This window comes from Bos taurus, chromosome 10 (genome assembly GCF_002263795.3).
Source record: "Bos taurus isolate L1 Dominette 01449 registration number 42190680 breed Hereford chromosome 10, ARS-UCD2.0, whole genome shotgun sequence".
NCBI lineage: Eukaryota > Metazoa > Chordata > Mammalia > Artiodactyla > Bovidae > Bos > Bos taurus.
This window is the reverse complement of record NC_037337.1, coordinates 32,705,770-32,721,984: the sequence shown is the minus strand read 5'-3', so window position 1 is coordinate 32,721,984 and position 16,215 is coordinate 32,705,770. Positions and strand designations below refer to the sequence as shown.

At 40.6% G+C, this 16,215-nt stretch overlaps 1 protein-coding gene across 8 annotated transcripts in view; it reads left to right on the top strand.

Annotated features, from left to right (window-relative positions):
* MEIS2 (Meis homeobox 2) overlaps positions 1-16,215 on the top strand; it is a 224,135-nt gene that overhangs the window by 49,711 nt on the left and 158,209 nt on the right. For all 8 annotated transcript variants that reach the window (NM_001191269.2, XM_024997745.2, XM_024997744.2 and 5 more), the window contains one exon: positions 15,018-15,163. In NM_001191269.2, the coding sequence (NP_001178198.1) occupies positions 15,018-15,163 (146 nt within the window). The remainder of the gene's footprint in view (positions 1-15,017; positions 15,164-16,215) is intronic.

Here is a 16,215-nt window from a genome sequence, read left to right as displayed (position 1 = left end):
AGTCGGGGCTACTCTGTAGTTGCGGGGACTTCTCTTGTTGCAGGGCATGAAGTTAAAGGAAATGGTATAAAACAACAGGCTTATAAATATCATGTTGGACTTTCTCCACAGCATGTGGAGGTTCAGTAGGTCATATGGGCTTCAGTAGCTGCAGCTCCTGGGCTCCAGAGCACAAGCTCAGTAGTTGTGGCTGCATGAGCTTAGCTGTCCTGTGGCATGTGAGATCTTTCCAGACCATAGATCAAACCTGTATCTCCTGCATTGCCAGGCAGTTTCTTTACCATTGAGCCACCAGAGAAGCCCTAGAGGATTAATCCTTTGACCGAGGTCATATTCAACCAATAAAGAATAGATCTGGAAATTCAATACAAGACCTTTTTTATCACCCAGCTCATGCTTCTTCCATTGCATCATTTTCCCCCAAGGGTATTCTCCTCTGTGATTACCTATGGATGGGGCTGAGGAATGAGAATAGAGGGTCAAGGAGTATGTCAGAAGTGAGCCTCCAAAGTGCAGACAGAGTAGTACAGTTGCCCCCTAAAGGAGAATAAAGTCAGAGATTTAGAAAAAGGGTGAACCAAGGCTATAGGATGCTCTTCCAAATATAGGCACCTCTATTACTCATTATCTCTTTCAGTAAAGTTGCTTCTTCCAGGCAGTATGTCTTACAGGAAAATGCCTTCAAAACTGATAAAACATCAACTCTCTGACCCCTTTTCAACTCTTAGAGACCAACATTCTTAGCTTCTGTTTACAAATTTTACATATAAATGCACAAAGAATAAAACACATTCCAAGAAATATGAGAGTTACCCATCCATTCATTCAGTTAAAGGTTAGGTGTATATTTACCCGTTGTTGTAGTTCAGTCGCTCGGTCATGTCTGACTCTGCTACCCCATGGACTGCAGCACGCCAGGCTTCTCTGTCCTTCACTGTCTCCTAGAGTTTGCTCAGACTCATGAGTCAATGATGCCATCCAACCATCTCATCCTCTGTCACCTCCTTCTCCTGACATCATCCAAAGTTCTAAGAACATCATGAAAAAAATAAAAGATATGGTGCCTGACTTAAAGAAGTTTATGTATAAGAAATGTTGTTGTGTGTATGTGTGTTTGTGGAAGTCACTGGGGTTATTCAGGTGGCTAAAGTAGTCCTTGAAAGAGGTAAATAATTTGGACTAGGATTCTGCTGTAATCAATGGGATTGAAAGTGGTAAATACTTAAATTCAGTATTAAGGTCAATCTACTTTCGATCATAGCTTTGTAGCTTAAACCATATAACATCCATCCCTAATGTTTTTGAGTACATATGTCTGTCCATATGCAAGGTGCTGAGATGACATTCGGAGAAGGCAATGGCACCCCACTCCAGCACTCTTGCCTGGAGAATCCCACGGATGGAGGAGCCTGGTGGGCCGCAGCCCATGGGGTCGCTAAGCGTCGGACACAACTGAGCGACTTCACTTTCACTTTTCACTTTCATGCATTGGAGAAGGAAATGGCAACCCACTCCAGTGTTCTTGCCTGGAGAATCCCAGGGAGAGGGGAGCCTTGTGGGCTGCCGTTATGGGGTCGCATAGAGTCGGACACGACTGAAGCGACTTAGCAGCAGCAGAGATGACATTAAGTGGCTTGAAATCACATTGTTTGGAAGCAATTCAGAAAAGACTATGAGTACTTTAAACTTAGCTACTAGACTTTTCTACTTTGCCCAGTATGCTTTCTTTGAATAAGGAAACCAAAATGTATTCATTAAAAAAATATAATCGCTTTATTGAGATGTAATTCACATACTGTATGGTTGACCCATTTAAAGTGTACAACTTTTAAATTTTTGGTATGTTCACAGAGTTGTGCATCCATCACCATGATCAATCTTAGAATATTTTCATCATTCCAAAAGATATATACTTGTTAGCAGTCATTCTCCATTTAAGGGCTTTGTGTCTGTAGTTTTTTAGTGCATAGTCTATACGAAGAATAATCAATTTATGTTTAGATTATTTTTATTAAGCAATCACCTTATTTTTTCCCTTAGGACTATCACATGTATGTTATGGATATCTATTTACATTATGTTATAAAAATACATCTGCTTGATCTCAAATTATAGTAGATTTATTTAAAATAATCATAATAAGTTGAATCCTTAAATGCAGTAGTTGCTTTGTAAATGTTAGCAATTTAGTTTATAAAGTTGTTTAACAAAAATCCAAAGTTTTATTAGGAAGCTCCGTTGTGTGAAAATCTTCTTTGAAAAATGTACAAAATATTTTCTAATAAATAACATGTATGTTCCAATTATGATGTGTTAATGGTTTAAAAATAGTCACCTAAAACCAATTATCAACTTCAAGACACTATTGTTCTTTTTTCTATGTGAAAAAAGAAAAGTTTCCAAAGGGAGTGTTGATAGATATTCCAATCTGTTGTCTTAGAAAGCATTATTATTAGTATAGAGATGGCTAGCTTTTCTTTAAAGAGAAAGGATTTCTTTTTGCATTATTTAACGTTAGTTTTGTGAAGCTGCACTTTTATTAAATATTGTATTGTTTGTATTTTACAATAATTAGAGGGTAGAAGAAATATTCAAAGAGTTTTTTTGTTGTTCTTTTATTTGAAATGGTATCTGTTGATATAAATCCACACAGAAATGCCATATTAAGAATTCAAATTAATCAACTGATATTATAAAAATTTATTATCTATTTTTGTTTTAGATAGCAAATATGATAACAAAGTAGGGAGCCTAAAGATTGAGCGAAAAAAATATCTGCTGCAGATAGAACTTTGGCTTTTTGTTATTCTTCCTAAAAAATTTTATTATTAGTTTATACTTAGTTTCATTTAATATTAAAACATGCTAAGAGAGATAGTAAGATAAAATCCTATAGTTAATGACAAAATGAGAACATTATTATTGTTACATACTGAACATATAGATTTCATATAGTTAATACATTCTTGGAAGAAGACTATATTCTGGTTTAGTATAAAATGTTAAAAATAATTTTATAAATGGTCTTTTGTAAAAAACTCTTTTTGCAAGTATAAAGACCACATCTTTTCTTGAAAGACCTGTTGATTTGGAGATGTTAGCCAGCTATCTTTACTAAAACACTTTACAATGCTAAAAATAGTCCACTTCAGTTAAATATGGATATTTTAAAAAAGAAAATCCCAGTTAGACTGCAACAGAAGGACATTTTGTGTGACAATATTTTGCATGATTAAAAATTTAAACAGAATAACAGCTATTTATATTTACAGTTACATGAGAGTAATTACTAAAGCAGACAAAATACTTAGAGCATAATTTAATAATGTTTTCCTCTAGCAAAGGTGCCAAAATTGTTATTTGCATAATTTTCACAATTTGTACTGAAACATAGCTAAGTGAAATTGGGAAGACAACTCTCCCCAACCACCTTTTTTCTTTTGTAGGAGATGTGGAAAAGAGACTCATGCATCATAACAACTCATTTTTGTATAATTTCCCATAAAATCAAGACCCTTGTGTCAAACCATTAGGTGAAAGAGATGTGTTCCATTCATACTTTCTCTTTTAGAGTCTTTCTTTCAATGACCAGCCTCAGCCCAACTTCAAGGCTCCTAATTATAACATTTACTGGTTCAAAGATTAACCTTCTGAGAGGGGCATTCTGGGCTGTTGGTAACTTGATCAGCTTGGTCTTCTCTTGGTCTCTCTCTCTTTCTGGTTCTTTGTATCTCAGGAGGGAGATGATGGTATCTGGCACATTCCTAGGATGACTTGAAGATAGCAGCCTTCTGTGTTTAAGGCTGAAAGATTGTGAACTCTGTTAGCTGAAATGCCACCCTGGGGAGGCAAATAGAACATTAAAAAAGCTTTAGCTGAAGGTAGTGTAGTGCAAGGAGAGTCAAATTTGAGAGCTGGGACTTGAGTGGACATTTGTCCCTTCGTTCCACCTTAATAAAATCTGAGTGTTTAACTGTGGAAAAGGGCATTTGAGAGATCACTAAAAATGAATCATTAGAGTGCCCAGAAGAGCTTTATTATGATGTACTGTGAATAACTTCAGAACCTACCCTGTGCTTTATATGTGCTTATCAGGTAACTGAGGAACAAGTACGTTCTATTATCCTCTGCTACAGAGATTAGGTGATCTGCTGAAATATACGGGAAAAGGAATTTACTTTTCTACTGGATTCAGTCAATATCCTGTAGAGAATTCTATGGGAGGCTAGGGGAGTAGATATCCTTTATTGAAAAATTTTTAAAAGTTTTCTCTCTATACACAGGACGGATAAAGAACAAGGTCCTACCGCAGAGCACAGGAAACTATATTTCATGTCCTGTGATAAACCATAGCAGAAAGGAATATGAAAAAGAATGTATATTCATGTATAACTGAATCATTTTGCTGTACAGCAGAAATTAACACAACCTTGTAAATTGACTATTCTTCGATTAAAAAAATGTCAAATAAAAGTTTATCTCTATATAAATTATGAAATATATATGTATTTCAATGAGAGTAATCAAGTTAAGTGAAGCATAAATTAAAAATACATATACATTGCAGATGAGAGTAACCAGCTTCAGGAAAGCACAGGCTGAGTTTGGAAGCTTTCGTTCACTTCTGCTATAAAGGATTAGAGGGTTCCAGTCAATAAACAAAGCCATTTTATGGCTCCTGACGGGTAAATTGAGGGGACTGATTTGGTCAAGGACCAGTATGAGGATGTTTCTGTTCAACAGTTAACAGGATTCAACATGATATGGAAAATACAGGCGTGCAAAACTATACTACGACGCTCACGTTGCCAGCTAAAGCCTAAAACACTGCCACATTTACATATGTGTCCATCTGTCTGTTTTTACACTTTATTTTTCCAACCAGTGGGTGAAGTGGTTTTCATCCAAGCTGCAGTCTGAATTTTTTTTTTTCACCCACCACTTTCCATTCTATCATATAGCTGCATATTTTAAAGTGCATGTTATTTGTCTCTGGACACATATTTACTTGCACAGCCTTGGCTGGATTTTCCTGTCTCTCCTGGAAGGTTAGCTCATCTTCTCCAGCCTGAGCTTTGCAGTGGCCTGCACAGGCCAGGTTGTCTGGGGATCAGAGTCAGGGCACAGCGTGTTACCTTCTTCAGGTGGCAGAAATTCCCCAGTGCAGGCCTGGGCCAGCGGCGGGGCCCACGGGCCAGCCCAGCCGAGCCGGTGAGAATGGAAGTGCTTTCGGTCTCTTCAGTGGAGAGCCTGCGTAAATCCTGTGTAAATAGAGGGAGGAGAACAAAGAATGAGCCCCTACAGCTCTGAGCATTTGGAGCCATTTGGGGCTGAATTTGCTAAATGCTGCTTATACCGCCTGAAAAGTTGAAGAGAAAGGAGCATAAAATCCCCTCTTTTTTTCCCTTTCTGCTCATACCCCGGGGGGAGGGTGTTCAGGACCAGGGAAGCCTGAGGTAAGCCGATGAAGAGTTGTTTTTTCAGTGCTCTTTTGAGTGTGAAAAAGGTGGCCTGGGTCACTGTCCTCTCTTTAATGTTGGAAAACCCACACAGTTAGTAAATGTTGCATGTAAACGAAAGCATTTCACCTCTCCTGCTTCCCTCCATGCTAGTGGGCCATGAACTAGTCACTTGAAAAATCACAGAAAAATTTCACTTTAACGTGTCCAGACAGTTAAGCACAGCAGGAGAGTAAAAGAGATCAGTAATTAGCAGGTCTCACTGCTGGCCCCTCACCCCACCTCTCGCCCCTCACCCTCCCCACCTTTCTGGGTCTGTAACTTCCCCCTCCCCCCAACCTCTTCTGATGTGAATAAAGGTGAATTGCACGGAAAAAAAGATTTACTTTGAGGGCGGTTCTTGGGAAGCAAGTTTTGTAAGGCTAGAGTCTAACACAGAACTGGGCAAAGGCAACTGTGGCTGCTCCTGCTGCTGCTTCTCCTCCTGCTGCTGCTTCTTTTTTTTGCATCGTATTGGAAACCCTGATTCAGATTTCTCAGTGGGATGTCCTAAATTAAACTCCTGGAAGGTAGTCCCTGAAAGAAAAATATCTTTTGATTCTTAGTACATTTTAATCCTGTTTTCAGAGTACTATATTAAGAAGGAAAAATCATTAAAAAATGATGACAGAAACCAGGTTCCCAAAGAGCTATGTGTTGCAGTTCCCTGGCAACAGGATACTTCCTTTTTTCCCCCCATTTTATTTCTTTAATTGAAGGATAATTGCTTTACAGATTTATGATTTTCTGTCGTACATCAACAAGAATCAGCCATAGGTACACCCATGTCCCCTCTTTCCCAAACCTCCCTCTCCCCATCCCACCCTTCTAGATTGTCACAGAGCCCCTGTTTGAGTTCCCTGAGTCATACAGCAAGTTCCCATTGGCAATCTATTATACATATGGTATTGTAAGTTTCCATGTTACTCTATCCATACATCTCACCCTCCACCTCTCCTCCCCCCATGTCCATAGGTCTCTTCTCTGTCTGTTTCTTCATTGTTGCCCTGAAAAAAGATACTTCCTTTTTAACTGTTATGTTCCCAGTCATCTGAGCAGCCTGGGCAAGGGGCAGCCACCCTACCCTTGGGCATTCTCTTCCCCATTGGATTAGGGCAGGTTTGAGAGATGAAGCAACCCCGTTTTTGAAAACAGTATTTGCCAGTGTATCAGACATGTAAGGATCATCTCTGAGGAGGTCATGCACTCCTGAGCAGGAAAACCCTGGGCATGACACACCGAGTGCACCAAGAGCAAGGAGAGTGGGGGAGGGAGCCTGAGGCTAGGTGGCTGCTAGAACAGGTTACCAGGGCCAGGGACTCCTTCACGACACTTTCCTCAGAGCAAGTTACGTTCGCACAGGGGCCAAATACTAAGGCTCCTGCTGCCAATTTGTCCATCCCACTAAACATCTGACTGTTTACACTATGTCAGGGCTTGCGAATCAGAAGTGAGTAAGACATGGCCCCTGCCTTGAAGAATCTCATAGTCAAGCAGGACAGACAAGTTAGTAGATAGATAAATTGCAAAACAGAAGCGTAAATATAGCAGAAGCAAGAACAAACTGATGAAGAACTCCAAAGCCTAGTATACCAGTTTTGTTAATAGGAACTAGGGAAATCCTTACAAAAGAGGTTCCTTTTTCACTGGATTTGAAGTTTAAAGAGGAGTTTGCCTGGGCAAAGTAGAATAGAAAAGTTTAAAAAAAAAAATGAAGACAAAGAGCATTTTTGGCCAAGGACACAGGCCTACAGACATGGAATCTTGGAAGATCCCTTGGCTCAGAAATGTCTTAAAAATTAAACAGATACTCCTATTTCAAAATCATATTTAATTTGAACTTTAGGTCCACAGGGACCACTAATAGTCCTGTAGATAATGGAGGTAACTGTAAAAATATGCATTTGTTTGTTTCTTGGTTCATAGTTACTTTTTTTTTCTTTTAGATTACTTTTAAATGCGCTGTCAACTGCAATCTCTTTTGCTCATAAATGTGAATATATGAGGCCTCACTCTGGGGATTTATTTCCTGAGAAATGAGGATTAATCCAGAATCTAGCCTCACCGTAAACCTCTTCTTGTTTTCTGGCAGTTAAGGGAGAGGATAGAGGATGTGAGCACAGGCTTTACAGGGCAAGCACCACTCTGCCACTTCCTGACTATGTGACCTCTGACAAGTTACTTAATTCTTCGGAGTCTCAGTTTTCTTATCTGTAAAGTGGCATTGATAAAAGTAGCTATTTCATCCATTTGTTGTGAAGATTGAGGATTGTAATATTGCAAGTGTCCAGTGAAAGTTACTTGTGATAATGAGGGTAATGAACGTGATGACGGTATTGGTAAGGAAGAGGAGGAGCCTGTATTCTAGAGGAAGAGAAATGGTGTAGAAAAGGGACTACCCTATTGAACATTAAATACTAGCATTTAAAATTCTATAAACTTGTATATGTGTATGTACAGTACATGTACTGTAGGCAAAAATATGCAATTAATCTACAAATATATTTGCATACTTATGTATAAATTAGTGAATTCTTTGAAAAAGGTTAATGATATAATTTATATACTTAATGTTTATAATCAGATATATAAATATCTATAAATTCATGACTGTACCCAGTTTCTGGAAGTAGTTTGGAAGATACATGTTTGTATATGTGTGTATGTGTGTGTGTGTGTGTGTCTGAAATTAGTGAATGTACATTGCCCAAAATAAAAATGATAATAACTCTAGTGAATTTCTATTTATCAAAAAAGAGGAGGAAAAAAAAAGCTATGTTCTATCAGGTGAGATATCATTCTTTTTTACAGCATGTATTTTCTATGAATATATTTGACTATTAAAATTGGTCCCAAACTGGGAGAAGTAAGGATTAAATAGTATGCCACGAACTTAAAAGTACAAATGTTATTGACCAAAATCTGTTTTTATTTGTACTACTATTTCTCTGAATATATGATATTGAGAGGTCAGTTTCTGATTGTTAGTTGACAGGCTGCTAGGTGTTATAGAAGCCTTATTTTTTCTTTAAGAGAGTGACTTTGAGGCAAGTGAATATATCACTTTAGTTACAGCTCTGTGAGGCAGTTCTTGGTGCTGCACAGTTTTGACATCACAGCCCATGAGATCCTGGCTGTATGGACAGTAGATGCTCAAATATTTGTAGCATCTCTGGGCTCTGAAGATCAGTCTGGTACTGTCCATATAAGGGGCTCCACATGGACCACAATAAACCTGTTATAAAAATCCTGGGTCTCAAAGGACCCTTGCTGTACTGAATATATATAAAGCCCTTATAGGCACTGGTTTACTTGCAGGGAGAAAAGTTTGCACATTGCTGTTTGAACCTGGACCAGCCTGGACCAATTCTAGCTCAATTCCTACCCCTGGGCCTTAGATCTAATCTCTCCTCTGCACTTTAGACCTTTACCTGTAGGATAAAGCCTGGTTTGATAACAGAGTTCAAATGAGGTAATGCTTCGAAAAGTGAAAGGTAGCTTACAATATGTGAGAATACCGGTGTTAGTACCACTGGACTTGGAGTTACCTGGACTCTGGTTAGTCACCGATCATATGTAGCCATGGAATCACAGGGCAGAATTTAACCTCTTGGCCTCAGTTTCTTCACTGGTAAATGTCTGGCAATTTTTCAAGGGAGATGGAGAGATGGACTAGGAAGAAAAAGATGGACTAGGACCCTCTTGGTTGTCGTTGGTGGTAATGGTTTAGTCGCTAAGTCGTGTCCGACTCTTTGTGACCCTCTGCGCCATAGCCAACCAGGCTCCCCTGTCCATGGGATTTCCCAAGCAAGAATACTGAAGTGGGTTGCCATTTCCTTCTCCAGTTCTCTTGGTTGTTGCACTATATTTCTGACAGGGCAAGAAGGCCACATCCTGGACTCAGGATGCCACAGCATCATGGTTTGTATTGTTTCTTTATTTCAAGCCAAGCAGTTGTTGTCTAGAATATAGACACATTTTTAGCGAAATGGAGTATGACAGTATGCCAATAAAAGGAAGTGGTGTCCTTTTGCCTGGGTAGTTGATATGGCCAAGAATTGTGTGAATTGGGAATTTCTGCTTTAGAATCATCTGAGGATCTTCTCACCATGTCCCCATGCCTTTCCTGTTTCATTGGCTATACAGCTACAGATATGGATTTTGCCCACACCTGGATACCCATGGTACCCCAGGCTTGACTTCCTTGTAACTAGACTCCCTTAGTGTTACTCTTTTAAATAAGTGTAGACCGGGGCTGCTTTCCCAGGTATTGCCCTGCCCTGAGCATAGTGTGCTCAGCTTTGGAAAAGATGTGTGACCCCCTCCATTTACGGATGTAAATCCAGCCCCACAGATGCTCTCAAAATACCTCAGAGTCTGAAAACAGGAGGAGGACCTGGAGTTTAGATTCAGACCTTCAGACAACTACCACCAGGGGTAGCAGGCTACAGAGTTCTTCTCTGTGCCCCCCAGTGGTGCTTCTCAAGCTTGAGCACCATCAGAATCACCCAGGGTACTTAGTAACCCTCAGATTTTCAGGCCCCATCCCTGGAGATTTGGATACAGTGGGTCTGAGATGGGTCCAAGAATTTACATTTCTTGCAATTTCTTTGCCAGTGCTAAAGGGTGCTGGTCTGTATTTTGAGAGCCGGTGTTCTACAGCATCTTTCTGTTTAACCTTTACCACCAGAGGATAGGGTGGGACCTCCTTGTGTTGACCAGTACCTGTGATGGAGAGCACCAGGGCTTTCCCACAGTGAATAAGGCCCAGGTCAGGTTGTAGTTGGGGCCTCCCCAGTGGCTCAGTGGCAAAATACTCCACCTGCAGTGCAGGAGACTCAAGAATCTCCTGGAGATTCCCCTGTCAGAGGAAATGGCAATCCATTCCAGTATTCTTGCTGAGAAAATCCCATGGACAGAGAAGCTGGGTGGTCAAGAACCTACAGGTTGTAGTTGTTTGCTGTGACCACTAACCCTGTTTATGGCAGTAGCATAGAATTTTAACCATGTACCTGCTCCTGAGGTTTCATCTTAACTCAAATTAGAAGGTAATCTAGTTCTGCTGCTGCTACTGCTGCTAAGTCGCTTCAGTCGTGTCCGACTCTGTGTGACCCCATCCCTGGAATTCTCCCGACAAGAACACTGGAGTGAGTTGCCATTTCCTTCTCCAATGCCTGAAAGTGAAAAGTGAAAGGGAAGTCGTTCAGCCGTGTCTGACTCTTTGTGACCCCATGGACTGCAGCCCACCAGGCTCCTCCGCCCATGGGATTTTCCAGGCAAGAGTACTGGAGTGGGCTGCCATCTAGTTTGGAGGCTTCTAAAAGCCAGTTGAAGAATCTGTGCTAGGCTGATTGCATAACCAAACCCAAGGAACTTGTTAAGAATACAAATTCCTTGTCTCTGCCTCAGGATATTTTGATTTAGTAAGTCTGGGATAAGGCCTGAGGACCCATGTTTTTAACAATCTCCCTTGATAATTTAGTCCACTTCAAAGGTATCTATCCACAGGCTTGAGTATTTCTTTCCATGGTCACATGCAGTACATTCAGAAGCATGCAGCTATTTTGAGTATCTTTGCCCCAAACTTAGATTATGCCTTTAGTCAAGGGATTAGCAACCTTTTAAAGGAAGCACGCCCAGTAGTCTTTAGTTTTTTCCCATCAGAGGTGGCAGCGCTGGTGGAATGGCCTTGGGTCAGCCCTTCGAAAAGGCTCTAATGGGGATTGAGTTCTTCAAAGAAGCGTTGTTCCTGGCATGTTTGGAAGTGACTGCATCATTTGGGCAGGCTTCCCAGGTGGCTCAGTGGTGAAAAATCTGCCTGCCAGTGCAGAAGACACAGGTTCAATCCCTGGGCTGGGAAGATCCCCTGGAGATAGAACCCACTCCAGTATTCTCCACTCTGGAGAATCCCATGGACAGAGGAACGTGGTGGGCTACAGTCCATAGGGTCACAAAGAGTCAGACAGAACTGAGCGACTGAGCACGCATGCAAACATGTGCACTCAGGCAGTCCACTCAGCCCCTTCAGTACCATGAAGAGTGTAGTCATCCAGTTTGCGATTATCAAAGACAAAGGAGGATCCATGAATAAACTCATTAAGAAGTTCAGCCCTTCACTCACACGGCAGACAATCACTGGGGTGTCTGCTCTGGCTCAGACCTGGAGGTGTGCTCTCAGGATAAAATGATAAACAAGACACAGTCCTACCCCTGCCAAGGACTCCACACTTTTGAACCCTAACTTCAGATGCCGAGACATATGCCGTTACCTTCTCTACCTCCTTGGACACGTGCATCTGTGCCCGTATACCCACCCTTTTCGGCACAGAAATTCATTTGGCATCGATGTCAAGGATTGCCAACTATCCCAATACACATACAGCCCTAAAACAAGGATACGGTATGCATGTTAAGGGTTTCTTTAGTATCATTTGCACGATTTTGTTTTAGGGTGCAGATCACATGGTTGCCTTTTAAAAGAAAAATAGCTGTTGTTAGTCCTCTGTGCTGGAGTTGGTTCACAGTCCATTGGAAAAACAATTTATTGTGTGTTTGGAAAAGGAAATTCCCATCTTTATGGAGGTATAAACAATAATAGTAATTAAAAAAAATCTAATGTCTAGTATCTGGTTATTATAAAAATAGACTCATTTTTCTCTATAATTATTTGTTACAGTGGATTCAAATTCAAATATTTAACAACATTTGTATAAAATGGACTGCTTTATATTAAAATGCATGTAATGCTCCTGTCTTCTCCAGTTTAAGTCAGTCATCAAAGGATGCTCAATCCAGCTATATTTTTTTCTTGAGCTAAATGTAGTGAATCATATCATTTGAAGGTGTTAGAAACCCTCTCTGCTTTTTAGCAAGAGAAAATACTCCATGGAAATACTGTCTCTCATTTTTTAAGGTCATTGATTGGGTTAAAAAAGGCAAGTGTCTTTTTTTTTGTTGAACTTACTTTAATTAAAGCCATTAACCTTTTAAAATAAGTATATCCAAAAAATCTATCAAAAAAAGCTAAAATGAGATTTTAACAAAATCCTGACAATTTCAGCTTAAACATATACACAGAAACCATATGTGCTTAGGAAGAAATATATACACACAGGCATTGTTTACAGTGTGTGTTTTTATATTTGGAAGACATTGAAGGAAGAGCCATTCCATACATACATTATCCGAAATGTACATCCAGATAGCCCGCATAGATTTTTCCATCCAGAGACAAAGATATCTTTATCCGTGGTAGGTCGACAGACAGACTGACTGACTTCAAACTTGCACTTGCAGTGTGGATTTTTTTTTTTTCCTCATCTCCGGGTACTGCTTTTCAAATTCGCCTCAGGCTACAGAACAGTACCTCAGATCCCCAAGGCCCACTGCCTGGCTCCTAATAGCCACTCTCCATCTGTGTCACATGAACAGCTGATGAGATCGCTCCAGTGTCTGTATTTTGGAGAGCACATCCACCCAGGTTAAAATGCTAGGGTTGCCAAGGAGCAGTCAGAAGCCATTAGTGTGGGTGAGAATTTGCCTTGCAGCAGTTCCTTGGCATGGTGGAAAGTGTGTACGTGTGTCTCTGCTCGAGCTTGTGTGTGTGTGTGTGTGTGGACTGTGTGTGTGTCCTTGTGCAAGTGACCCCTTGGTGTACATGAGTGTGCAGGGAGGGTAGACAGATGAAGACTAGATTCCATCCAGCCAGGATTCATAAGTCAAATGCCTTTTGTTTCCCTGTACTCCTGATTAGTTCTTTGACTATTTGGGGTCCTTTCGATTCACTCTTTTTTTTTTTTTTTATCATAACAGACGGCAAAGAAAAAGAGAACAGCAACTTCGGGGTCATGCTCTAGTGTTTGGGCAGATGGAAGGGATCTGCTTTGCCTTGGGGCAGGGTGGTTGTAATGAAGTGGCCTGTCAGTCTGTAAATAGTGAGGGTCATCTCTTCCATGTGATGGAGGGTATCACATTGCAGTGAAAATGGAAATGTCAATAAAATTAATCTGCCAGCTCTTTGCTGTGGCTTTTCTGCTTCTCTGGTCAAAGAAGGTTGAGGGTTTTTGCGGCGAGAAGGGAAAAGAACAGGTATAGGGAAGCCCACAGAGCAGACAGTTGGGACAGGTTAGGAGGCAAGGGGCCCATGGCAGGATGTCCCCAGTGTGGCCCAGTCCAGGAGGAGGGAGCTGGCCTGGGAAGGAGCTGGTGAATCTATAGCATTCCCAGGGAAGCTGCGGAGCGTCTAGCTCAGGCTACATTGAGCACAGAGTTTATTGTTTTAGGCTTTCTTGGACAAGGTTTTTACTTAGCATGGGATTTATGGCATTTACTGCTAATGAATGTCTATTCTTAAATTACAAAAACCCCCATCTCAGCGCAATTCCCAGATGTTCTTCCAGGACCCCGGCTTCTTAAACACCAGCAGGGAGCATAAACTCTCCACTTCTCTGTTTTCCTCTTTCGTGTGGCTCCAGGCTAATGATGTGCAAGGAAAACACAGCCATCTATAAAGCCCCAGTGCTGTCCCCGTATTCTTCATTTATTTTGCATTTGATTATGCCACAAGTCGGATCTTGTTTCTTTCCTTTTTTTAAAGTTATTAGTTCAAATATTAATGTAGGGATATGGCATATATTGCTCCTCTTGATTGATGCCTTCCCAAAAACAGGAAGACGTGCTCGTATGAATTTTAAGAAAGTAGGGGTCCTGCAATGCCTTGCCAGAAGAGTTTTTCAGATACATAATTTAGATGCCCTCCAGGCAGGCTTTCAAGGCATTTTTGCCGGAGGGCAAGAAAAAATAACTATGACTGTTAAAAGTAAATGATTTTTGCTAATGCACAATTAATGCCAGAGAAAAGCACAGAAGAGAAAGATGTTGATAGAAACTTCTGATTAAGTGAGCACCCTACCTTGATGTGCATCTTTTTTGTTTTTTAATGATAATGATCAGTGGTGCAGAGAGCTAAAAGTTTTCATGTCACGTGGATGCTGAGTCCAGGGTCATCTGAGGAGTATGTGAATGTGCGTGCTTGGGAGGTGACAGTTCTAGGAGGGGCTGAGCAGGCAGTGTGTTATGTGCAATGAACAGTGACACAGTTACTGTCACCTATGCAGGCAGCCTAGAATATATAGACTACAGAACATTTAACTTGATTACCCTACAGTATGTGTTCACTCTGGGCATGGGGATGCATTTTCACCGAATGGGTTTTCTGATGGCGGTTTTCCCACATTGGATTCCATAATTGACGAAGAGCTACTGCACTGTGTCAAGAGCACAATTATAATTGAATTAATGATATGGGAGAGTGTGAGACACACAAAATTAACATTTGAAGAGGCCTGGTTTAATTTTGTCTTTTACATATTTGTGTCTCCAATTATACTTTAATGAAAGAGAATATACCCGCTTAATGGATTTCTTTCAACAAGCTTAGCTGAGCTGATCATTAGCTGCTCGTTGTTGTTGGCACCCTTTCTGTGTTTTCTCTAATGTATTTTCATTTCTTTCTACTAGGGGATGGTTTAGACAACAGTGTAGCTTCACCTGGCACAGGTGACGATGATGATCCAGACAAGGACAAAAAACGTCAGAAGAAAAGAGGCATTTTCCCCAAAGTAGCAACAAATATCATGAGAGCATGGCTCTTCCAGCATCTCACAGTAAGTCAAGATGAAAGAGAAAAATAAGTTTTGTTGTTTTGCCTTCTCCTAGCACATTAGATGGGCTCATACGGATTTTTTTAAAATAAGGTGCCTATTTTCCCTTTCTTGAAATCTGATGGCTAACAGGGCAGTTGAGGTTTTTACTGATTCTCACCACCCAAAGAGCACCCTGTAGAAAGGAGGAGTTTTTATTTCCACAGGTCAGGAATGGACCCTATTCAAAATGATTTAGGGCTCTAAAACGTCTGTATAAGTAAATGTGTTGTTTATGCAAAAAGGTTTGAGAGCAACTTCAGATAATACAACTGCTACCAAGGGAAACGGCTGTGAGAAGCTCATGAATCCATAAATGTTGCCGATTACACTCTTAACGAAAGCCATCTTCTTAGGAGGCAGAAAAAAAAAAAGCACCTTGCCACATGTATGTCCAAGTGCCTGGTATCAGGGGCAGCTCTGATCGCTGAAGCAGCTTGCAGCATGTCACGTGTTTATATGACAACCACAGAAGGGTTATAGGTGCCCAATGCCTTTGTTTCTAAGGTAGAGATCAAAGATTCTTTTTTAGCGGTTCAAGTCCATTATCTTATAAGCCGACCCTGTTCACTTATGGGGAAAGATCAACAATGTGCAGCATTTTCCAAGTAACAGTTTATCTTTCTGTTTGCAATCAGTTTTATGTGTCATTATATATATATATACCATTAACTGAGACCCTTAAGACCAAAAAATTACAGTATATTTTTGCAGAGGAACTACGTGCTTGCATTTTACTCTTCGTTTGAAACTTCTGGGAAAATAGTAAAGATGTCAGAGGCTGTTTCTTGCTATAAGATTGTTTTCAGGCCATTCTGTTTAGGCTGCAGCTTAAAAATAGAGGAGCACATTGAAAGCTGAAGGTCTTTGATTATCCAACTTGTGGGTTGCCATGCTGAATGACATTAGTTACAGTGTCATGAGTCCAGGACAAGGTTCCACGTTTATTTATGGCGGTGGCTGCTGAGCGACTCTTCCAGCAGGGCTCCAAAGGGCGAGGGGTGGGGCACAGCGGG